A 24,886-nucleotide genomic window follows, 5' to 3' on the forward strand; every position below is an offset into this window, starting at 1 on the left:
GGGGGCTAGTCAAATGTTAACCTATAGCCATGTTTTCTTTAGGTATGCTGGTGGGGATCTAGTCAAATGTTAACCTATAGCCATGTTTTCTTTAGGTATGCTGGTGGGGGTCTAGTCAAATGTTAACCTATAGTCATGTTTTCCAGGTATGCTGGTGGGGGTCTAGTCAAATGTTAACCTATAGCCATGTTTTCCAGGTATGCTGGTGGGGGTCTAGTCAAATGTTAACCTATAGCCATGTTTTCTTTAGGTATGCTGGTGGGGGTCTAGTCAAATGTTAACCTATAGTCATGTTTTCCAGGTATGCTGGTGGGGGTCTAGTCAAATGTTAACCTATAGCCATGTTTTCCAGGTATGCTGGTGGGGGTCTAGTCAAATGTTAACCTATAGCCATGTTTTCCAGGTATGCTGGTGGGGGTCTAGTCAAATGTTAACCTATAGCCATGTTTTCCAGGTATGCTGGTGGGGGTCTAGTCAAATGTTAACCTATAGCCATGTTTTCTTTAGGTATGCTGGTGGGGGTCTAGTCAAATGTTAACCTATAGCCATGTTTTCCAGGTATGCTGGTGGGAGTCTAGTCAAATGTTAACCTATAGCCATGTTTTCTTTAGGTATGCTGGTGGGGGTCTAGTCAAATGTTAACCTATAGCCATGTTTTCAGGTATGCTGGTGGGGGGGTCTAGTCAAATGTTAACCTATAGCCATGTTTTCCAGGTATGCTGGTGGGGGTCTAGTCAAATGTTAACCTATAGCCATGTTTTCCATGTATGCTGGTGGGGGTCTAGTCAAATGTTAACCTATAGCCATGTTTTCCAGGTATGCTGGTGGGGGTCTAGTCAAATGTTAACCTATAGCCATGTTTTCCAGGTATGCTGGGGGGGGGGGGTCTAGTCAAATGTTAACCTATAGCCATGTTTTCCAGGTATGCTGGTGGGGGTCTAGTCAAATGTTAACCTATAGCCATGTTTTCCAGGTATGCTGGTGGGGGTCTAGTCAAATGTTAACCTATAGCCATGTTTTCTTTAGGTATGCTGGTGGGGGTCTAGTCAAATGTTAACCTATAGCCATGTTTTCCAGGTATGCTGGTGGGGGTCTAGTCAAATGTTAACCTATAGCCATGTTTTCCAGGTATGCTGGTGGGAGTCTAGTCAAATGTTAACCTATAGCCATGTTTTCTTTACGTATGCTGGTGGGGGTCTAGTCAAATGTTAACCTATAGCCATGTTTTCCAGGTATGCTGGTGGGGGTCTAGTCAAATGTTAACCTATAGCCATGTTTTCCAGGTATGCTGGTGGGGGTCTAGTCAAATGTTAACCTATAGCCATGTTTTCCAGGTATGCTGGTGGGGGTCTAGTCAAATGTTAACCTATAGCCATGTTTTCTTTAGGTATGCTGGTGGGGGTCTAGTCAAATGTTAACCTATAGCCATGTTTTCCAGGTATGCTGGGAGGGGGGTCTAGTCAAATGTTAACCTATAGTCATGTTTTCCAGGTATGCTGGTGGGGGGGGGGGGGTCTAGTCAAATGTTAACCTATAGTCATGTTTTCCAGGTATGCTGGTGGGGGTCTAGTCAAATGTTAACCTATAGCCATGTTTTCTTTAGGTATGCTGGTGGGGGTCTAGTCAAATGTTAACCTATAGCCATGTTTTCAGGTATGCTGGTGTGGGGAGGGTCTAGTCAAATGTTAACCTATAGCCATGTTTTCCAGGTATGCTGGTGGGGGTCTAGTCAAATGTTAACCTGTAGCCATGTTTTCCATGTATGCTGGTGGGGGTCTAGTCAAATGTTAACCTATAGCCATGTTTTCCAGGTATGCTGGTGGGGGTCTAGTCAAATGTTAACCTATAGCCATGTTTTCCAGGTATGCTGGGGGGGGTCTAGTCAAATGTTAACCTATAGCCATGTTTTCCAGGTATGCTGGTGGGGGTCTAGTCAAATGTTAACCTATAGCCATGTTTTCCAGGTATGCTGGTGGGGGTCTAGTCAAATGTTAACCTATAGCCATGTTTTCTTTAGGTATGCTGGTGGGGGTCTAGTCAAATGTTAACCTATAGCCATGTTTTCCAGGTATGCTGGTGGGGGTCTAGTCAAATGTTAACCTATAGCCATGTTTTCCAGGTATGCGGGTGGGAGTCTAGTCAAATGTTAACCTATAGCCATGTTTTCTTTAGGTATGCTGGTGGGGGTCTAGTCAAATGTTAACCTATAGCCATGTTTTCCAGGTATGCTGGTGGGGGTCTAGTCAAATGTTAACCTATAGCCATGTTTTCCAGGTATGCTGGTGGGGGTCTAGTCAAATGTTAACCTATAGCCATGTTTTCCAGGTATGCTGGTGGGGGTCTAGTCAAATGTTAACCTATAGCCATGTTTTCTTTAGGTATGCTGGTGGGGGTCTAGTCAAATGTTAACCTATAGCCATGTTTTCCAGGTATGCTGGGAGGGGGGTCTAGTCAAATGTTAACCTATAGTCATGTTTTCCAGGTATGCTGGTGGGGGGGGGTCTAGTCAAATGTTAACCTATAGTCATGTTTTCCAGGTATGCTGGTGGGGGTCTAGTCAAATGTTAACCTATAGCCATGTTTTCTTTAGGTATGCTGGTGGGGGTCTAGTCAAATGTTAACCTATAGCCATGTTTTCCAGGTATGCTGGGAGGGGGGTCTAGTCAAATGTTAACCTATAGCCATGTTTTCTTTAGGTATGCTGGTGGGGGTCTAGTCAAATGTTAACCTATAGCCATGTTTTCCAGGTATGCTGGTGGGAGTCTAGTCAAATGTTAACCTATAGCCATGTTTTCTTTAGGTATGCTGGTGGGGGTCTAGTCAAATGTTAACCTATAGCCATGTTTTCCAGGTATGCTGGTGGGAGTCTAGTCAAATGTTAACCTATAGCCATGTTTTCTTTAGGTATGCTGGTGGGGGTCTAGTCAAATGTTAACCTATAGCCATGTTTTCTTTAGGTATGCTGGTGGGGGTCTAGTCAAATGTTAACCTATAGCCATGTTTTCCAGGTATGCTGGTGGGAGTCTAGTCAAATGTTAACCTATAGCCATGTTTTCTTTAGGTATGCTGGTGGGGGTCTAGTCAAATGTTAACCTATAGCCATGTTTTCCAGGTATGCTGGTGGGGGTCTAGTCAAATGTTAACCTATAGCCATGTTTTCTTTAGGTATGCTGGTGGGGGTCTAGTCAAATGTTAACCTATAGCCATGTTTTCCAGGTATGCTGGGGGGGGGGGGGGTCTAGTCAAATGTTAACCTATAGTCATGTTTTCCAGGTATGCTGGTGGGGGTCTAGTCAAATGTTAACCTATAGCCATGTTTTCTTTAGGTATGCTAGTGGGGGTCTAGTCAAATGTTAACCTATAGCCATGTTTTCCAGGTATGCTGGTGGGGGTCTAGTCAAATGTTAACCTATAGCCATGTTTTCCAGGTATGCTGGTGGGGGTCTAGTCAAATGTTAACCTATAGCCATGTTTTCTTTAGGTATGCTGGTGGGGGTCTAGTCAAATGTTAACCTATAGCCATGTTTTCTTTAGGTATGCTGGTGGGGGTCTAGTCAAATGTTAACCTATAGCCATGTTTTCCAGGTATGCTGGTGGGAGTCTAGTCAAATGTTAACCTATAGCCATGTTTTCTTTAGGTATGCTGGTGGGAGTCTAGTCAAATGTTAACCTATAGCCATGTTTTCTTTAGGTATGCTGGTGGGGGTCTAGTCAAATGTTAACCTATAGCCATGTTTTCCAGGTATGCTGGTGGGAGTCTAGTCAAATGTTAACCTATAGCCATGTTTTCCAGGTATGCTGGTGGGGGTCTAGTCAAATGTTAACCTATAGCCATGTTTTCCAGGTATGCTGGTGGGGGTCTAGTCAAATGTTAACCTATAGCCATGTTTTCTTTAGGTATGCTGGTGGGGGTCTAGTCAAATGTTAACCTATAGCCATGTTTTCCAGGTATGCTGGTGGGGGGTCTAGTCAAATGTTAACCTATAGCCATGTTTTCTTAAGGTATGCTGGTGGGGGTCTAGTCAAATGTTAACCTATAGCCATGTTTTCTTTAGGTATGCTGGTGGGGGGTCTAGTCAAATGTTAACCTATAGCCATGTTTTCTTTAGGTATGCTGGTGGGGGTCTAGTCAAATGTTAACCTATAGCCATGTTTTCCAGGTATGCTGGTGGGAGTCTAGTCAAATGTTAACCTATAGCCATGTTTTCTTTAGGTATGCTGGTGGGGGTCTAGTCAAATGTTAACCTATAGCCATGTTTTCTTTAGGTATGCTGGTGGGGGTCTAGTCAAATGTTAACCTATAGCCATGTTTTCCAGGTATGCTGGTGGGAGTCTAGTCAAATGTTAACCTATAGCCATGTTTTCCAGGTATGCTGGTGGGGGTCTAGTCAAATGTTAACCTATAGCCATGTTTTCTTTAGGTATGCTGGTGGGGGTCTAGTCAAATGTTAACCTATAGCCATGTTTTCCAGGTATGCTGGTGGGAGTCTAGTCAAATGTTAACCTATAGCCATGTTTTCTTTAGGTATGCCGGTGGGGGTCTAGTCAAATGTTAACCTATAGCCATGTTTTCCAGGTATGCTGGTGGGGGTCTAGTCAAATGTTAACCTATAGCCATGTTTTCTTTAGGTATGCTGGTGGGGGTCTAGTCAAATGTTAACCTATAGCCATGTTTTCCAGGTATGCTGGTGGGAGTCTAGTCAAATGTTAACCTATAGCCATGTTTTCTTTAGGTATGCTGGTGGGGGTCTAGTCAAATGTTAACGTATAGCCATGTTTTCCAGGTATGCTGGTGGGGGTCTAGTCAAATGTTAACCTATAGCCATGTTTTCCAGGTATCCTGGGGGGGGGGTCTAGTCAAATGTTAACCTATAGCCATGTTTTCAGGTATGCTGGTGGGGGTCTAGTCAAATGTTAACCTATAGCCATGTTTTCTTTAGGTATGCTAGTGGGGGTCTAGTCAAATGTTAACCTATAGCCATGTTTTCCAGGTATGCTGGGGGGGGTCTAGTCAAATGTTAACCTATAGCCATGTTTTCCAGGTATGCTGGTGGGGGTCTAGTCAAATGTTAACCTATAGCCATGTTTTCTTTAGGTATGCTGGTGGGGGTCTAGTCAAATGTTAACCTATAGCCATGTTTTCCAGGTATGCTGGTGGGGGGCTAGTCAAATGTTAACCTATAGCCATGTTTTCCAGGTATGCTGGTGGGGGTCTAGTCAAATGTTAACCTATAGCCATGTTTTCCAGGTATGCTGGTGGGGGTCTAGTCAAATGTTAACCTATAGCCATGTTTTCTTTAGGTATGCTGGTGGGGGTCTAGTCAAATGTTAACCTATAGCCATGTTTTCCAGGTATGCTGGTGGGGGGCTAGTCAAATGTTAACCTATAGCCATGTTTTCCAGGTATGCTGGTGGGGGTCTAGTCAAATGTTAACCTATAGCCATGTTTTCCAGGTATGCTGGTGGGGGTCTAGTCAAATGTTAACCTATAGCCATGTTTTCCAGGTATGCTGGTGGGGGTCTAGTCAAATGTTAACCTATAGCCATGTTTTCTTTAGGTATGCTGGTGGGGGTCTAGTCAAATGTTAACCTATAGCCATGTTTTCCAGGTATGCTGGTGGGGGTCTAGTCAAATGTTAACCTATAGCCATGTTTTCCAGGTATGCTGGTGGGGGTCTAGTCAAATGTTAACCTATAGCCATGTTTTCTTTAGGTATGCTGGTGGGGGTCTAGTCAATTGTTAACCTATAGCCATGTTTTCAGGTATGCTGGTGGGGGTCTAGTCAAATGTTAACCTATAGCCATGTTTTCCAGGTATGCTGGTGGGAGTCTAGTCAAATGTTAACCTATAGCCATGTTTTCCAGGTATGCTGGTGGGGGTCTAGTCAAATGTTAACCTATAGCCATGTTTTCCAGGTATGCTGGTGGGGGTCTAGTCAAATGTTAACTTATAGCCATGTTTTCCAGGTATGCTGGTGGGGGTCTAGTCAAATGTTAACCTATAGCCATGTTTTCCAGGTATGCTGGTGGGGGTCTAGTCAAATGTTAACCTATAGCCATGTTTTCTTTAGGTATGCTGGTGGGGGTCTAGTCAAATGTTAACCTATAGCCATGTTTTCCAGGTATGCTGGTGGGGGTCTAGTCAAATGTTAACCTATAGCCATGTTTTCCAGGTATGCTGGTGGGGGTCTAGTCAAATGTTAACCTATAGCCATGTTTTCTTTAGGTATGCTGGTGGGGGTCTAGTCAAATGTTAACCTATAGCCATGTTTTCCAGGTATGCTGGTGGGGGTCTAGTCAAATGTTAACCTATAGCCATGTTTTCCAGGTATGCTGGTGGGGGTCTAGTCAAATGTTAACCTATAGCCATGTTTTCCAGGCATGCTGGTGGGGGTCTAGTCAAATGTTAACCTATAGTCATGTTTTCCATGTATGCTGGTGGGGGTCTAGTCAAATGTTAACCTATAGCCATGTTTTCTTTAGGTATGCTGGTGGGGGTCTAGTCAAATGTTAACCTATAGCCATGTTTTCCAGGTATGCTGGTGGGGGTCTAGTCAAATGTTAACCTAAAGTCATGTTTTCCAGGTATGCTGGTGGGAGTCTAGTCAAATGTTAACCTATAGCCATGTTTTCTTTAGGTATGCTGGTGGGGGTCTAGTCAAATGTTAACCTATAGCCATGTTTTCCAGGTATGCTGGTGGGGGTCTAGTCAAATGTTAACCTATAGCCATGTTTTCCAGGTATGCTGGTGGGGGTCTAGTCAAATGTTAACCTATAGCCATGTTTTCTTTAGGTATGCTGGTGGGGGTCTAGTCAAATGTTAACCTATAGCCATGTTTTCTTTAGGTATACTGGTGGGGGTCTAGTCAAATGTTAACCTATAGCCATGTTTTCCAGGTATGCTGGTGGGGGTCTAGTCAAATGTTAACCTATAGCCATGTTTTCCAGGTATGCTGGTGGGGGTCTAGTCAAATGTTAACCTATAGCCATGTTTTCTTTAGGTATGCTGGTGGGGGTCTAGTCAAATGTTAACCTATAGCCATGTTTTCCAGGTATGCTGGTGGGGGTCTAGTCAAATGTTAACCTATAGCCATGTTTTCTTTAGGTATGCTGGTGGGGGTCTAGTCAAATGTTAACCTATAGCCATGTTTTCTTTAGGTATGCTGGTGGGGGTCTAGTCAAATGTTAACCTATAGTCATGTTTTCTTTAGATATGCTGGTTGGGGGTCTAGTCAAATGTTAACCTATAGCCATGTTTTCTTTAGGTATGCTGGTGGGGGTCTAGTCAAATGTTAACCTATAGCCATGTTTTCCAGGTATGCTGGTGGGGGTCTAGTCAAATGTTAACCTATAGCCATGTTTTCTTTAGGTATGCTGGTGGGGGTCTAGTCAAATGTTAACCTATAGCCATGTTTTCCAGGTATGCTGGTGGGGGTCTAGTCAAATGTTAACCTATAGCCATGTTTTCTTTAGGTATGCTGGTGGGGGTCTAGTCAAATGTTAACCTATAGCCATGTTTTCCAGGTATGCTGGGGGGGGGGGGGGGTCTAGTCAAATGTTAACCTATAGTCATGTTTTCCAGGTATGCTGGTGGGGGTCTAGTCAAATGTTAACCTATAGCCATGTTTTCTTTAGGTATGCTAGTGGGGGTCTAGTCAAATGTTAACCTATAGCCATGTTTTCCAGGTATGCTGGTGGGGGTCTAGTCAAATGTTAACCTATAGCCATGTTTTCCAGGTATACTGGTGGGGGTCTAGTCAAATGATAACCTATAGCCATGTTTTCTTTAGGTATGCTGGTGGGGGTCTAGTCAAATGTTAACCTATAGCCATGTTTTCCAGGTATGCTGGTGGGGGTCTAGTCAAATGTTAACCTATAGCCATGTTTTCCAGGTATGCTGGTGGGGGGCTATGTGTGGGGGTCTCTGGCAGACAAGTGGGGACGTCGCAACATTCTGGTCTGGTCACTGTTGGTCAATGGCCTGGGAAATCTTGGCTCCAGCGTCTCACAGACCTTTTGGCTCTTCCTGGTCTGTAGATTTGTCAGTGGCATAGGGTAAGTTTTAACATGGCTTTATAGAGCTATCTGTAGATTTGTCAGTGGTATAGGGTAAGTTTTAACATGGCTTTATAGAGCTATCTGTAGATTTGTCAGTGGTATAGGGTAAGTTTTAACATGGCTTTATAGAGCTATCTGTAGATTTGTCAGTGGCATAGGGTAAGTTTTAACATGGCTTTATAGAGCTATCTGTAGATTTGTCAGTGGCATAGGGTAAGTTTTAACATGGCTTTATAGAGCTATCTGTAGATTTGTCAGTGGTATAGGGTAAGTTTTAACATGGCTTTATAGAGCTATCTGTAGATTTGTCAGTGGTATAGGGTAAGTTTTAACATGGCTTTATAGAGCTATCTGTAGATTTGTCAGTGGTATAGGGTAAGTTTTAACATGGCTTTATAGAGCTATCTGTAGATTTGTCAGTGGTATAGGGTAAGTTTTAACATGGCTTTATAGAGCTATCTGTAGATTTGTCAGTGGTATAGGGTAAGTTTTAACATGGCTTTATAGAGCTATCTGTAGATTTGTCAGTGGTATAGGGTAAGTTTTAACATGGCTTTATAGAGCTATCTGTAGATTTGTCAGTGGTATAGGGTAAGTTTTAACATGGCTTTATAGAGCTATCTATAGATTTGTCAGTGGTATAGGGTAAGTTTTAACATGGCTTTATAGAGCTATCTGTAGATTTGTCAGTGGTATAGGGTAAGTTTTAACATGGCTTTATAGAGCTATCTGTAGATTTGTCAGTGGTATAGGGTAAGTTTTAACATGGCTTTATAGAGCTATCTATAGATTTGTCAAAGGTATCGGGTAAGTTTTAACATGGCTTTATATAGCTATCTGTAGATTTGTCAGTGGTATAGGGTAAGTTTTAACATGGCTTTATAGAGCTATCTGTAGATTTGTCAGTGGTATAGGGTAAGTTTTAACATGGCTTTATAGAGCTATCTGTAGATTTGTCAGTGGTATAGGGTAAGTTTTAACATGGCTTTATAGAGCTATCTGTAGATTTGTCAGTGGTATCCGGTATGTTTTACCCCACCCCTAACCTACTACCTGTATGACTAGCGGTGATAATGTGCTTGTCTACCCTAACCCTAACCCACCACCTGTATGACTAGCGGTGATAATGTGCTTGTCTACCCTAACCCTAACCCACCACCTGTATGACTAGCTGTGATAATGTGCTTGTCTACCCTAACCCACTACCTGTATGACTAGCTGTGATAATGTGCTTGTCTACCCTAACCCACTACCTGTATGACTAGCTGTGATAATGTGCTTGTCTACCCTAACCCTAACCCACTAACTGTATGACTAGCGGTGATAATGTGCTTGTCTACCCTAACCCTAACCCACCACCTGTATGACTGGCGGTGATAATGTGCTTGTCTACCCTAACCCTAACCCACCACCTGTATGACTAGCGGTGATAATGTGCTTGTCTACCCTAACCCTAACCCACCACCTGTATGACTAGCGGTGATAATGTGCTTGTCTACCCTAACCCTAACCCACTACCTGTATGACTAGCGGTGATAATGTGCTTGTCTACCCTAACCCACCACCTGTATGACTAGCTGTGATAATGTGCTTGTCTACCCTAACCCACTACCTGTATGACTAGCTGTGATAATGTGCTTGTCTACCCTAACCCACTACCTGTATGACTAGCGGTGATAATGTGCTTGTCTACCCTAACCCACCACCTGTATGACTAGCTGTGATAATGTGCTTGTCTACCCTAACCCTAACCCACTACCTGTATGACTAGCGGTGATAATGTGCTTGTCTACCCTAACCCTAACCCACCACCTGTATGACTAGCGGTGATAATGTGCTTGTCTACCCTAACCCTAACCCACTACCTGTATGACTAGCGGTGATAATGTGCTTGTCTACCCTAACCCTAACCCACTACCTGTATGACTAGCGGTGATAATGTGCTTGTCTACCCTAACCCACCACCTGTATGACTAGCGGTGATAATGTGCTTGTCTACCCTAACCCTAACCCACTACCTGTATGACTAGCGGTGATAATGTGCTTGTCTACCCTAACCCACTACCTGTATGACTAGCGGTGATAATGTGCTTGTCTACCCTAACCCACTACCTGTATGACTAGCGGTGATAATGTGCTTGTCTACCCTAACCCTAACCCACTACCTGTATGACTAGCGGTGATAATGTGCTTGTCTACCCTAACCCACTACCTGTATGACTAGCGGTGATAATGTGCTTGTCTACCCTAACCCACTACCTGTATGACTAGCTGTGATAATGTGCTTGTCTACCCTAACCCTAACCCACTACCTGTATGACTAGCGGTGATAATGTGCTTGTCTACCCTAACCCACCACCTGTATGACTAGCGGTGATAATGTGCTTGTCTACCCTAACCCTAACCCACCACCTGTATGACTAGCTGTGATAATGTGCTTGTCTACCCTAACCCTAACCCACTAACTGTATGACTAGCTGTGATAATGTGCTTGTCTACCCTAACCCTAACCCACCACCTGTATGACTAGCTGTGATAATGTGCTTGTCTACCCTAACCCACCACCTGTATGACTAGCGGTGATAATGTGCTTGTCTACCCTAACCCTAACCCACTACCTGTATGACTAGCTGTGATAATGTGCTTGTCTACCCTAACCCACCACCTGTATGACTAGCGGTGATAATGTGCTTGTCTACCCCACCCCTAACCCACTACCTGTATGACTAGCTGTGATAATGTGCTTGTCTACCCTAACCCACCACCTGTATGACTAGCGGTGATAATGTGCTTGTCTACCCTAACCCTAACCCACTACCTGTATGACTAGCGGTGATAATGTGCTTGTCTACCCTAACCCACTACCTGTATGACTAGCGGTGATAATGTGCTTGTCTACCCTAACCCTAACCCACTACCTGTATGACTAGCGGTGATAATGTGCTTGTCTACCCTAACCCTAACCCACTACCTGTATGACTAGCGGTGATAATGTGCTTGTCTACCCTAACCCACCACCTGTATGACTAGCTGTGATAATGTGCTTGTCTACCCTAACCCACCACCTGTATGACTAGCTGTGATAATGTGCTTGTCTACCCTAACCCTAACCCACTACCTGTATGACTAGCTGTGATAATGTGCTTGTCTACCCTAACCCACCACCTGTATGACTAGCTGTGATAATGTGCTTGTCTACCCTAACCCTAACCCACTACCTGTATGACTAGCAGTGATAATGTGCTTGTCTACCCTAACCCACTACCTGTATGACTAGCTGTGATAATGTGCTTGTCTATCAACAGTGTAGGGGGCAGCATGCCTGTTGTTTTCACCTACTACACAGAGTTCCAACACAAGTCTAGGCGTGGGGCTATGATTAGCGTCCTGGCCACTTTTTGGATGGCAGGCAACATCATAGCTGCAGGTAGGCAACATCATAGCTGCAGGTAGGCAACATCATAGCTGCAGGTAGGCAACATCATAGCTGCAGGTAGGCAACATCATAGCTGCAGGTAGGCAACATCATAGCTGCAGGTAGGAAACATCATAGCTGCAGGTAGGAAACATCATAGCTGCAGGTAGGAAACATCATAGCTGCAGGTAGGCAACATCCAAGAGAGTATCTGAGTTTATCTGTCCCCAGGTCTAGCATGGGTGGTCATCCCCAGAGAGTATCTGAGTTTATCTGTCCCCAGGTCTAGCATGGGTGGTCATCCCCAGAGAGTATCTGAGTTTATCTGTTCCCAGGTCTAGCATGGGTGGTCATCCCCAGAGAGTATCTGAGTTTATCTGTCCCCAGGTCTAGCATGGGTGGTCATCCCCAGAGAGTATCTGAGTTTATCTGTCCCCAGGTCTAGCATGGGTGGTCATCCCCAGAGAGTATCTGAGTTTATCTGTCCCCAGGTCTAGCATGGGTGGTCATCCCCAGAGAGTATCTGAGTTTATCTGTCCCCAGGTCTAGCATGGGTGGTCATCCCCAGAGAGTATCTGAGTTTATCTGTCCCCAGGTCTAGCATGGGTGGTCATCCCCAGAGAGTATCTGAGTTTATCTGTCCCCAGGTCTAGCATGGGTGGTCATCCCCAGAGAGTATCTGAGTTTATCTGTCCCCAGGTCTAGCATGGGTGGTCATCCCCAGAGAGTATCTGAGTTTATCTGTCCCCAGGTCTAGCATGGGTGGTCATCCCCAGAGAGTATCTGAGTTTATCTGTCCCCAGGTCTAGCATGGGTGGTCATCCCCAGAGAGTATCTGAGTTTATCTGTCCCCAGGTCTAGCATGGGTGGTCATCACCAGAGAGTATCTGAGTTTATCTGTCCCCAGGTCTAGCATGGGTGGTCATCCCCAGAGAGTATCTGAGTTTATCTGTCCCCAGGTCTAGCATGGGTGGTCATCCCCAGAGAGTATCTGAGTTTATCTGTCCCCAGGTCTAGCATGGGTGGTCATCCCCAGAGAGTATCTGAGTTTATCTGTCCCCAGGTCTAGCATGGGTGGTCATCCCCAGAGAGTATCTGAGTTTATCTGTCCCCAGGTCTAGCATGGGTGGTCATCCCCAGAGAGTATCTGAGTTTATCTGTCCCCAGGTCTAGCATGGGTGGTCATCCCCAGAGAGTATCTGAGTTTATCTGTCCCCAGGTCTAGCATGGGTGGTCATCCCCAGAGAGTATCTGAGTTTATCTGTTCCCAGGTCTAGCATGGGTGGTCATCCCCAGAGAGTATCTGAGTTTATCTGTCCCCAGGTCTAGCATGGGTGGTCATCCCCAGAGAGTATCTGAGTTTATCTGTCCCCAGGTCTAGCATGGGTGGTCATCCCCAGAGAGTATCTGAGTTTATCTGTCCCCAGGTCTAGCATGGGTGGTCATCCCCAGAGAGTATCTGAGTGTGAGCTCCGACAGCTTCAGCTTCCACAGCTGGCGCGTGTTTGTGGCCCTGTGCACAGTCCCTAGTCTCACATCAGCGGCCATCTTTGTACTCATGCCAGAGAGCCCCAAGTTTTTGTTGCAGGTGACTCACTTTATCTGGTGTGGTTTAACTTGGGTAGATTCAGGTGTGGTTTAACTTGGGTAGATTCAGGTGTGGTTTAACTTGGGTAGATTCGGGTGTGGTTTAACTTGGGTAGATTCAGGTGTGGTTTAACTTGGGTAGATTCGGGTGTGGTTTAACTTGGGTAGATTCGGGTGTGGTTTAACTTGGGTAGATTCAGGTGTGGTTTAACTTGGGTAGATTCAGGTGTGGTTTAACTTGGGTAGATTCGGGTGTGGTTTAACTTGGGTAGATTCAGGTGTGGTTTAACTAGGGTAGATTCAGGTGTGGTTTAAATTGGGTAGATTCAGGTGTGGTTTAACTTGGGTAGATTCAGGTGTGGTTTAACTTGGGGAGATTCAGGTGTGGTTTAACTTGGGTAGATTCAGGTGTGGTTTAACTTGGGGAGATTCAGGTGTGGTTTAACTTGGGGAGATTCAGGTGTGGTTTAACTTGGGTAGATTCAGGTGTGGTTTAACTTGGGTAGATTCAGGTGTGGTTTAACTTGGGTAGATTCATGTGTGTGTGGATTAACTTGGGTAGATTCAGGTGTGGTTTAACTTTGGTAGATTCAGGTGTGGTTTAACTTTGGTAGATTCAGGTGTGGTTTAACTTGGGTAGATTCAGGTGTGTGTGGATTAACTTGGGTAGATTCAGTTTTTTTTTAAATCACAGAATCAATTAGATTGCCTACATTAATGAGTTAGTGAACCTTATCATGAAGAAAATTGTGTGTGTTGACCTTTCAGATAGGTAAAGAGCAGGAGGCCATTGCAGTTTTGTCACAAGTGCACTCAGGCAACAAACTGACAACAACATTCCAGGTAAGGTCCTTTTTAGTTGCATCATTTTTTCAACACTAAAACACCTTCAGACCACCATCACAACACCTTCAGACCACCATTACAACACCTTCAGACCACCATTACAACACCTTCAGACCACCATCAAAACACCTTCAGACCACCATTACAACACCTTCAGACCACCATTACAACACCTTCAGACCACCATCAAAACACCTTCAGACCACCATTACAACACCTTCAGACCACCATTACAACACCTTCAGACCACCATTACAACACCTTCAGACCACCATTACAACACCTTCAGACCACCATTACAACACCTTCATACCACCATTGTCTTCCATGTACACAGCTTGAGGCCCTAGTGCTGGCAGAAGAAGACAAAGACACCTATATGGCTGTTGGATTTCATGTCAAACGTACTGGTCATCCTGGATGGAGGGTCAAGTACACCATCTTTAAGGTAGTTTCCTAAATGAAACATCTTGAAGACTTTTCACATCCTGGTCCATTGTCCTGACCAACTACCCTGGTCAACTTTTCATGTCCTGGTCCATTGTCCTGACCAACTATCCTGGTCAACTTTTCATGTCCTGGTCCATTGTCCTGACCAACTACCCTGGTCAACTTTTCATGTCCTGGTCCATTGTCCTGACCAACTATCCTGGTCAACTTTTCACATCCTGGTCCATTGTCCTGACCAACTACCCTGGTCAACTTTTCATGTCCTGGTCCATTGTCCTGACCTTCTCAACTACCCTGGTCAACTTTTCATGTCCTGGTCCATTGTCCTGACCTTCTCAACTACCCTGGTCAACTTTTCATGTCCTGGTCCATTGTCCTGACCAACTACCCTGGTCAACTTTTCACATCCTGGTCCATTGTCCTGACCAACTACCCTGGTCAACTTTTCATGTCCTGGTCCATTGTCCTGACCAACTATCCTGGTCAACTTTTCATGTCCTGGTCCATTGTCCTGACCAACTACCCTGGTCAACTTTTCACATCCTGGTCCATTGTCCTGACCAACTACCCTGGTCAACTTTTCATGTCCTGGTCCATTGTCCTGACCTTCTCAACTACCCTGGTCAACTTTTCATGTCCTGGTCCATTGTCCTGACCAACTACCCTGGTCAACTTTTCACATCCTGGTCCATTGTCCTGACCAACTACCCTGGTCAACTTTTCATGTCCTGGTCCATTGTCCTGACCAACTATCCTGGTCAACTTTTCATGTCCTGGTCCATTGTCCTGACCAACTACCCTGGTCAACTTTTCACATCCTGGTCCATTGTCCTGACCAACTACCCTGGTCAACTTTTCATGTCCTGGTCCATTGTCCTGACCAACTACCCTGGTCAACTTTTCATGTCCTGGTCCATTGTCCTGACCAACTACCCTGGTCAACTTTTCACATCCTGGTCCATTGTCCTGACCTTCTCAACTACCCTGGTCAACTTTAATATGTCCTGGTCCATTGTCCTGACCAACTACCCTGGTCAACTTTTCATGTCCTGGTCCATTGTCCTGACCAACTACCCTGGTCAACTTTTCATGTCCTGGTCCATTGTCCTGACCAACTACCCTGGTCAACTTTTCATGTCCTGGTCCATTGTCCTGACCTTCTCAACTACCCTGGTCAACTTTTCATGTCCTGGTCCATTGTCCTGACCAACTACCATGGTCAACTTTTCATGTCCTGGTCCATTGTCCTGACCAACTACCCTGGTCAACTTTTCACATCCTGGTCCATTGTCCTGACCTTCTCAACTACCCTGGTCAACTTTGCTGTCCTGGTCCATTGTCCTGACCAACTACCCTGGTCAACTTTTCACATCCTGGTCCATTGTCCTGACCAACTACCCTGGTCAACTTTTCACATCCTGGTCCATTGTCCTGACCAACTACCCTGGTCAACTTTTCATGTCCTGGTCCATTGTCCTGACCAACTACCCTGGTCAACTTTTCACATCCTGGTCCATTGTCCTGACCTTCTCAACTACCCTGGTCAACTTTGCTGTCCTGGTCCATTGTCCTGACCAACTACCCTGGTCAACTTTTCACATCCTGGTCCATTGTCCTGACCAACTACCCTGGTCAACTTTTCACATCCTGGTCCATTGTCCTGACCAACTACCCTGGTCAACTTTTCACATCCTGGTCCATTGTCCTGACCAACTATCCTGGTCAACTTTTCATGTCCTGGTCCATTGTCCTGACCAACTATCCTGGTCAACTTTTCACATCCTGGTCCATTGTCCTGACCAACTACCCTGGTCAACTTTTCACATCCTGGTCCATTGTCCTGACCAACTACCCTGGTCAACTTTTCATGTCCTGGTCCATTGTCCTGACCAACTACCCTTGTCAACTTTTCACATCCTGGTCCATTGTCCTGACCAACTATCCTGGTCAACTTTTCATGTCCTGGTCCATTGTCCTGACCTTCTCAACTACCCTGGTCAACTTTAATATGTCCTGGTCCATTGTCCTGACCAACTACCCTGTTCAACTTTTCATGTCCTGGTCCATTGTCCTGACCAACTACCCTGGTCAACTTTTCACATCCTGGTCCATTGTCCTGACCAACTCTCCTGGTCAACTTTTCATGTCCTGGTCCATTGTCCTGACCTCCCCAACTACCCTGGTCAACTTTGCTGTCCTGGTCCATTGTCCTGACCAACTATCCTGGTCAACTTTTCACATCCTGGTCCATTGTCCTGACCAACTACCCTGGTCAACTTTTCATGTCCTGGCCCATTGTCCTGACCAACTACCCTGGTCAACTTTTCACATCCTGGTCCATTGTCCTGACCAACTACCCTGGTCAACTTTTCATGTCCTGGTCCATTGTCATGACCAACTACCCTGGTCAACTTTTCATGTCCTGGTCCATTGTCCTGATCTTCTCAACTACCCTGGTCAACTTTTCACATCCTGGTCCATTGTCCTGACCAACTACCCTGGTCAACTTTTCATGTCCTGGTCCATTGTCCTGACCAACTATCCTGGTCAACTTTTCATGTCCTGGTCCATTGTCCTGACCTCCCCAACTACCCTGGTCAACTTTGCTGTCCTGGTCCATTGTCCTGACCTTCTCAACAACTTGAAAATTATTTACACACAATTTGCTACTGGTATAGCTTGAAAAGTTAAGATGATTTACACCCAATTTTCTTTTCAGCTGTTTGAATCGACCATCCATTTATTTGGAAAATCTCTAAGAAGGACAACTCTAATTTTATTGCTCATCAATTTTACTCTAGCTTTTGGGTAATGCTGTTTCTATTATATCACTGCCTGTTTCTATTATATCACTGCCTGTTTCTATTATATCACTGCCTGTTGTTAGGTGTATCAATATCTGTTGTTTCTTGTGTCATGGCCCATTGTCCATTGTATCATGGCCTATTGTCCATTGTATCATGGCCCATTGTCCATTGTATCATGGCCCATTGTCCATTGTATCATGGCCCATTGTCCATTGCATCATGGCCCATTGTCCATTGTATCATGGCCCATTGTCCATTGTATCATGGCCCATTGTATCATGGCCCATTGTATCACTGCCCATTGTCCATTGTATCATGGCCCATTGTCCATTGTATCATGGCCCATTGTCCATTGTATCATGGCCCATTGTATCATGGCCCATTGTATCATGGCCCATTGTATCATGGCCCATTGTCCATTGTATCATGGCCCATTGTCCATTGTATCATGGCCCATTGTATCATGGCCCATTGTATCATGGCCCATTGTATCATGGCCCATTGTCCATTGTATCATGGCCCATTGTATCATGGCCGATTGTATCATGGCCCATTGTATCATGGCCCATTGTATCATGGCCCATTGTATCATGGCCCATTGTATCATGGCCCATTGTCCATTGTATCATGGCCCATTGTCCATTGTATCATGGCCCATTGTATCATGGCCCATTGTATCATGGCCCATTGTCCATTGTATCATGGCCCATTGTCCATTGTATCATGGCCCATTGTATCATGGCCCATTGTATCATGGCCCATTGTATCATGGCCCATTGTCCATTGTATCATGGCCCATTGTCCATTGTATCATGGCCCATTGTATCATGGCCCATTGTATCATGGCCCATTGTATCATGGCCCATTGTCCATTGTATCATGGCCCATTGTCCATTGTATCATGGCCCATTGTATCATGGCCCATTGCATCATGGCCCATTGTATCATGGCCCATTGTATTACGTCTCATTGTCTATTGCGTCATTGCCTGTTGTTACTTATATCAAGGCCTGTTAAATAGCAGCCATTATTATGGTCTAATAATATTTTTTCAGTGGTTCCTAACCTTTTTGGAGCAACCAAATCCCACCAGTTTCATATACACATTTACTGAACCCCACCAGTTTCATATACACATTTACTGAACCCCACCAGTTTCATATACACATTTACTGAACCCCACCAGTTTCATATACACATTTACTGAACCCCACCAGTTTCATATACACATTTACTGAACCCCACCAGTTTCATATACACATTTACTGAACCCCACCAGTTTCATATACACATTTACTGAACCCCACCAGTTTCATATACACATTTACTGAACCCCACCAGTTTCATATACACATTTACTGAACCCCACCAGTTTCATATACACATTTACTGAACCCCACCAGTTTCATATACACATTAATTTAACCCTGTTTTCAAATTCAAATATTTTATTGGTGTATATTCTACTGGTACACAAAATGAGCCATGCATCAACATCACAGCCTTCAATAAAAAAATGAGCCATGCATCAACATCACAGCCTTCAATAAAAAAATGAGCCATGCATCAACATCACAGCCTTCAATAAAAAAATGAGCCATGCATCAACATCACAGCCTTCAATAAAAAAATGAGCCATGCATCAACATCACAGCGTTCAATAAAAAAATGAGCCATGCATCAACATCACAGCGTTCAATAAAAAAATGAGCCATGCATCAACATTACAGCGTTCAATAAAAAAATGAGCCATGCATTAACATTACAGCGTTCAATAAAAAAATGAGCCATGCATCAACATTACAGCAGCATTCAATAAAAAAATGAGCCATGCATCAACATTACAGCGTTCAATAAAAAAAATGAGCCATGCATCAACATTACAGCATTCAATAAAAAAATGAGCCATGCATCAACATTACAGCGTTCAATAAAAAAATGAGCCATGCATTAACATTACAGCGTTCAATAAAAAAATGAGCCATGCATCAACATTACAGCATTCAATAAAAAAATGAGCCATGCATCAACATTACAGCGTTCAATAAAAAAAATGAGCCATGCATCAACATCACAGCGTTCAAAGAAAAATACTGTTTAAAAAATATTTGTTGTCTTATTGCTTAACTTGGCATTGTAGTTTGCAAGATTATTCAGTTAAGATGCTATAATGTAACATGTGAATCTATAATGTAACATGTGAATCTATAATGTAACATGTGAATCTAGAATGTAACCTGTGAATCTAGAATGTAACATGTGAATCTAGAATGTAACATGTGAATCTATAATGTAACATGTGAATCTATAATGTAACTTGTGAATCTAGAATGTAACATGTGAATCTAGAATGTACATTTTCGTTCGACCAATTCCTTTTTTTTGCATGACAGACTTAGTCTGAAGGGATTAAAATAGTTTTTTTTTCCACTAACATTCTACAGTCACAAGTTGAAAGCTATGCCAGATATAGAAAAATATTCAAAACTGTATGCATATACACATGCACCTGGATATGTGGCTTTATATTCACAATCTACATGCGACTGTATACGTGGCATTTATATTCACAATCTACATGCGACTGTTTACGTGGCATTGACATGACTGGAGATGTATGTGTCTCATGTGTTCCATCACATCAAAATTTCTTGATGCTGATCTGTGCTAACTCCCTCTGGTTTATCACTATATTCTGCTGTCATCATACACGCACTGTATCACTATGTTGTGATGTCATATTTTAACTGTCATCATATTTTAACTGTCATCATATTTTAACTGTCATCATACATGCACTGTATGACTATGTTGTGCTGTCATATTTTAACTGTCATCATACACGCACTGTATCATTATGTTGTGATGTCATATTTTAACTGTCATCATATTTTAACTGTCATCATACACGCACCGTATCATTATGTTGTGCTGTCATATTTTAACTGTCATCATACGTGCACTATGTTGTGCTGTCATATTTTAACTGTCATCATACGTGCTGATTGGGTGTCTGACACAGAATCCCTGGGTTTGAACCCAGGTTAAGCTTTAGAACAAATGGTTTATCTTTTTTCTTTCAGATATTATCTTTTATCTTTCACCTTTTATCTTTCAGATATGATCTTTTATCTTTCACTTTTTATCTTTCAAATATCTTTTATTTTCCAGATGTTATCTTTTATCTCTCAGATATTATCTTTTATCTCAGATATTATCTTTTATTTTTCAGATATTATCTTTTATCTTTCAGATATTATCTTTTATCTCTCAGATATTATCTTTTATCTCTCATATATTATCTTTTATCTCTCAGATATTATCTTTTATCTCAGATATTATCTTTTATCTCAGATATTATCTTTTATCTTTCAGATATTATCTTTTATCTTTTAGATATTATCTTTTATCTCTCAGATATTATATTTTATCTTTCAGATATTATCTTTTATCTTTCAGATATTATCTTTTAAAGTTTTATCTTTCAGATATTATCTTTTATCTCTCAGATATTATCTTTTATCTTTCAGATGTTATCTTTTATCTTTCAGATGTTATCTTTTATCTTTCAGATATTATGGTTTGTTTTTGTGGTTTCCAGAGCTGTTCAGTAGAATAGACAAATATGGTGGTAGCTTCTGTGATCTGAAGGTCAGTGACCTCTGTTTCTTTACATGGAGTTTTTTTTATTGTGGATGATTTTAGATACCAATGTCCGGTAATAGACTCTTCCATAAAATAGGTGTGTTATGTTGTTAGTAGTATTCAAAAAAGTATTGTAATCTCAACTAATTTTATGGTTATAAATTAGGGTTAGGCATATGGTAGGACTAGGGTTAGGGTTAGCGACAGGGTTAGTAGTGAGATTAACCAGCAATGTGTGTATTTAGTCCCTTTTTTAAAGAAAATTCTATTATTGGGCACTTGTATAAAAATGTGTGTACAATGTCATCTAACCCTGTGTACAATGTCATCTAACCCTAACCCTGTGTACAATGTCATCTAACCCTGTGTACAATGTCATCTAACTGTGTGTACAATGTCATCTAACCCTGGGTACAATGTCATCTAACTGTGTGTACAATGTCATCTAACTGTATACAATGTCATGTAACTGTGTGTACAATGTCATCTAACCCTGGGTACAATGTCATCTAACTGTGTGTACAATGTCATCTAACTGTGTGTACAATGTCATCTAACTGTGTGTACAATGTCATCTAACCCTGTGTACAATGTCATCTAACCCTAACCCTGTGTACAATGTCATCTAACCCTGGGTACAATGTCATCTAACTGTGTGTACAATGTCATCTAACCGTGTGTACAATGTCATCTAACCCTGTGTACAATGTCATCTAACTGTTTGTACAATGTCATCTAACTGTGTGTACAATGTCATCTAACTGTTTGTACAATGTCATCTAACTGTGTGTACAATGTCATCTAACTGTGTGTACAATGTCATCTAACTGTGTGTACAATGTCATCTAACTGTGTGTACAATGTCATCTAACCCTGTATACAATGTCATCTAACTGTGTGTACAATGTCATCTAACTGTGTACAATGTCATCTAACTGTGTGTACAATGTCATCTAACTGTGTGTACAATGTCATCTAACTGTGTACAATGTCATCTAACTGTGTGTACAATGTCATCTAACTGTGTGTACAATGTCATCTAACTGTGTGTACAATGTCATCTAACTGTGTGTACAATGTCATCTAACTGTGTGTACAATGTCATCTAACTGTGTGTACAATGTCATCTAACCCTGGGTACAATGTCATCTTACCATGTGTACAGACCGGCAACACCACAGACAACAGCACTGTGTGTGATCAGCCTGGTGACGCTGTGTACGTGGAAAGTTTTTTGACCTCAATCTCCAACCTGCCCGGCAATGTCTTAACTGTGCTCATTGTGGACAGGATTGGGAGGAAACCTTTGTTAGGTAGGTTCTATGGGGGGTGGGGGGGGGGGTTGTTAGGTAGGTTCTATGGGTGGCAATGTCTTAACTGTGCACATTGTTGACAGGATTGGGAGGAAACCTTTGTTAGGTAGGTTCTAATAATTTTTTGTAGAGCTGATTGGTAGAATCGGTTACACGTCTGACTTGAGGCATGGAAGGCGAGGCGATTCGGTGCCGTGTGGAATGGTAGGTTCGGAACCCGTCGGGTCTGTCTGTTCTGTCTTTACTTGGACTATATTCTGTACCTTTGTCTACCCTTGGCGTTGAAATATCACTTTATGTTTATATTGCTATATACGTAGTATAGAGCTGGGGAGGAGAACTCAGTTGTAGAGGGCAGTCAGCACAAAGTATTGTAATCGTGCAAAAAAAAAAATCGAGATTTTTACAAATCTCAACGTTTTACACCTCACTGATACGGAAAAACATAATTTTGCAATCTTGTCCGTATGTCTGTGTGTGTCTGTGTATCTGTGTGTCCGTGTGTAAACACAATAACTTGATTACCATTACAGCTAGGCTGGTGAAATTTCATATATATATAAGTATTTTATCAAAATCGTAGATCCGTATCAACTTTTGAGCGAATTCCGATAACCGGAAGTGGTACTTTTTCTACTTTGAATTTTTCAAAAGCCTATAACTTGACTACTATTTCAGATAGATAAATGAAATTTGATATGTAAGTAAAAGAGCTAATTCTCTACCTTCTGTCAAATTTTGAGTAATTTCCGTTGACTGGAAGTACTTATTTACGCTATTTCCGATTTCTCAAAAAACGCATGTAAATTTATAAAGTACTAATAATATTGCGCACTATTATGCGCTTTTTTATTTAGCGTTCACTTGGTGTGCATTTCTTTTTTCTACGAGATTATATTCTATTTTAAGAAATGTGAGTATTTAAAATGGATTAAAAATCATGTCTAGAAGTCTATATCCCGAGTTGCCATCCCCTGTAATGTTATATTAGAATATTCGACAAAGTTTAGGGGAGATCACTCCCGGTTTATTCATAAACATTATTGAAAGGTTGAAGTGGATGGAAATAGAAAGTTTGGGGGGGGGGGGGGGGGGGGTCGTCGAAAAATTTGAGGGGGGTGCAAATAAAAAATTTGAGGGGGGGGTGCAAATCGAAAGTTTTGTCCCCGGGTGACGGGAAGGGTCGCTACGCCTCTGGAAGGAGTTTGTCGATTTAAAATAGGTGGTGCCCCAACCGATATTTTAGAATATGCTCTAGAGTAAATAAAAGGTTGGGAACCCCTGGGTTAAGCTAATGACATGAAACAGAACAACATGGTTGTGTGGTAGGAGCATGTGATGTCATTTTACTATTTATTTAAAAATGTTAAAAACAAAAATTTCAATTTAAAATTGTATAAAAGTTGAAAGACGTATTTATATCTTGGAAACTTTATAGTTCTAAAAGCTATTTTTAAATATTTTCTTACAAAAGAACATAACAGTCAAAATGTTATCATAATACTGTAACAAAAAATTGACCATGACCAATTACATCAATTGACCCACACTCCATCCAAATTACATCAATTGACCCACACTCCATCCAAATTACATCAATTGACCCACACTCCATCCAAATTACATCAATTGACCCACACTCCATCCAAATTACATCAATTGACCATCACTCCATCCAAATTACATCAATTGACCCACACTCCATCCAAATTACATCAATTGACCATCACTCCATCCAAATTACATAAATTGACCATAACTCCATCCAAATTACATCAATTGACCCACACTCCATCCAAAATTTGAGCCCCACCCTAACCCATCCACTGGATATTATTAACGGTTGCCCCTTTGGTCCCAGCCTCTAGCATGGTGCTGTCTGGAATCTCAGTCTTCTTCCTGTGGTTTGTCAAGACACGCTGGCAGAATGTGCTCATGTCCTGTCTCTTTGGTGCCATCTCCGTCTGTGGCTTCAATATGCTGGACGTCTTGCAAACAGAGCTCTTTCCTACAGATGTCAGGTACTGGTCAGTTTTAATAGTGGTCAGTGGCAGAGTTTGATAGTGGCAGGGTTTGATAGTGGCAGGGTTTGACAGTGGTCAGTGGCAGGGTTTGATAGTGGCAGGGTTTGATAGAGGTCAGTGGCAGGGTTTGACAGTGGGCAGTGGCAGGGTTTGATAGTGGCAGGGTTTGACAGTGGTCAGTGGCAGGGTTTGACAGTGGGCAGTGGCAGGGTTTGATAGTGGCAGGGTTTGACAGTGGTCAGTGGCAGGGTTTGACAGTGGTCAGTGGCAGGGTTTGATAGTGGTCAGTGTTTGATTGGTCAGTGTTTGTTGATTGGTCAGTGTTTATTGCGATGTCAATGTTAATGTTGATTATCTGACAGTAGCAATGTTGAAAAGTGATGTCAATGTTAGTGATTGATTATCTGACAGTAGCAATGTTGAAAAGTGATGTCAATGTTAGTGATTGATTATCTGACAATGTTGAAAAGTCCTTTGAAATTGTCTTTGACCAATAGGTCAACAGCTTTTGGCGTCCAGACAGCCTCGCTGAGGGTTGGTGCTATTTTAGGTAACATCATCTTTGGTGTTCTAGTGGACACCCACTGTGCTGTACCCATGCTACTGGTGGCTGGACTCTTGGCTTTTGGTGGGCTGGCCAGTATAGCACTGCCCAACACAACAGGCAGGGATATACACTAGAGATTTATCTGAAGTCATGTACAGTTTCTATACAAATAAAAAATTATTTTTTTAAAACTA

The 24,886-nt window shown here is 42.7% G+C and overlaps 1 protein-coding gene across 8 annotated transcripts in view; it reads left to right on the top strand.

Moving 5' to 3' along the window:
* Positions 1-24,886, top strand: part of LOC131936717 (synaptic vesicle glycoprotein 2C) — a 37,163-nt gene extending 12,277 nt beyond the window's left edge. For all 8 annotated transcript variants that reach the window (XM_059293773.1, XM_059293774.1, XM_059293775.1 and 5 more), the window contains 10 exons: positions 7,893-8,055; positions 11,364-11,485; positions 12,901-13,061; positions 13,829-13,903; positions 14,244-14,354; positions 17,076-17,164; positions 20,736-20,814; positions 21,974-22,121; positions 23,983-24,142; positions 24,643-24,886. In XM_059293773.1, coding sequence (XP_059149756.1) covers positions 7,893-8,055; positions 11,364-11,485; positions 12,901-13,061; positions 13,829-13,903; positions 14,244-14,354; positions 17,076-17,164; positions 20,736-20,814; positions 21,974-22,121; positions 23,983-24,142; positions 24,643-24,826 — 1,292 coding nt within the window. In that variant the 3' untranslated portion in view covers positions 24,827-24,886. The remainder of the gene's footprint in view (positions 1-7,892; positions 8,056-11,363; positions 11,486-12,900; positions 13,062-13,828; positions 13,904-14,243; positions 14,355-17,075; positions 17,165-20,735; positions 20,815-21,973; positions 22,122-23,982; positions 24,143-24,642) is intronic.

The sequence above is a fragment of the Physella acuta genome, unplaced genomic scaffold (assembly GCF_028476545.2).
Source record: "Physella acuta isolate Inbredline_101_S28 unplaced genomic scaffold, ASM2847654v3 ptg000186l, whole genome shotgun sequence".
NCBI lineage: Eukaryota > Metazoa > Mollusca > Gastropoda > Physidae > Physella > Physella acuta.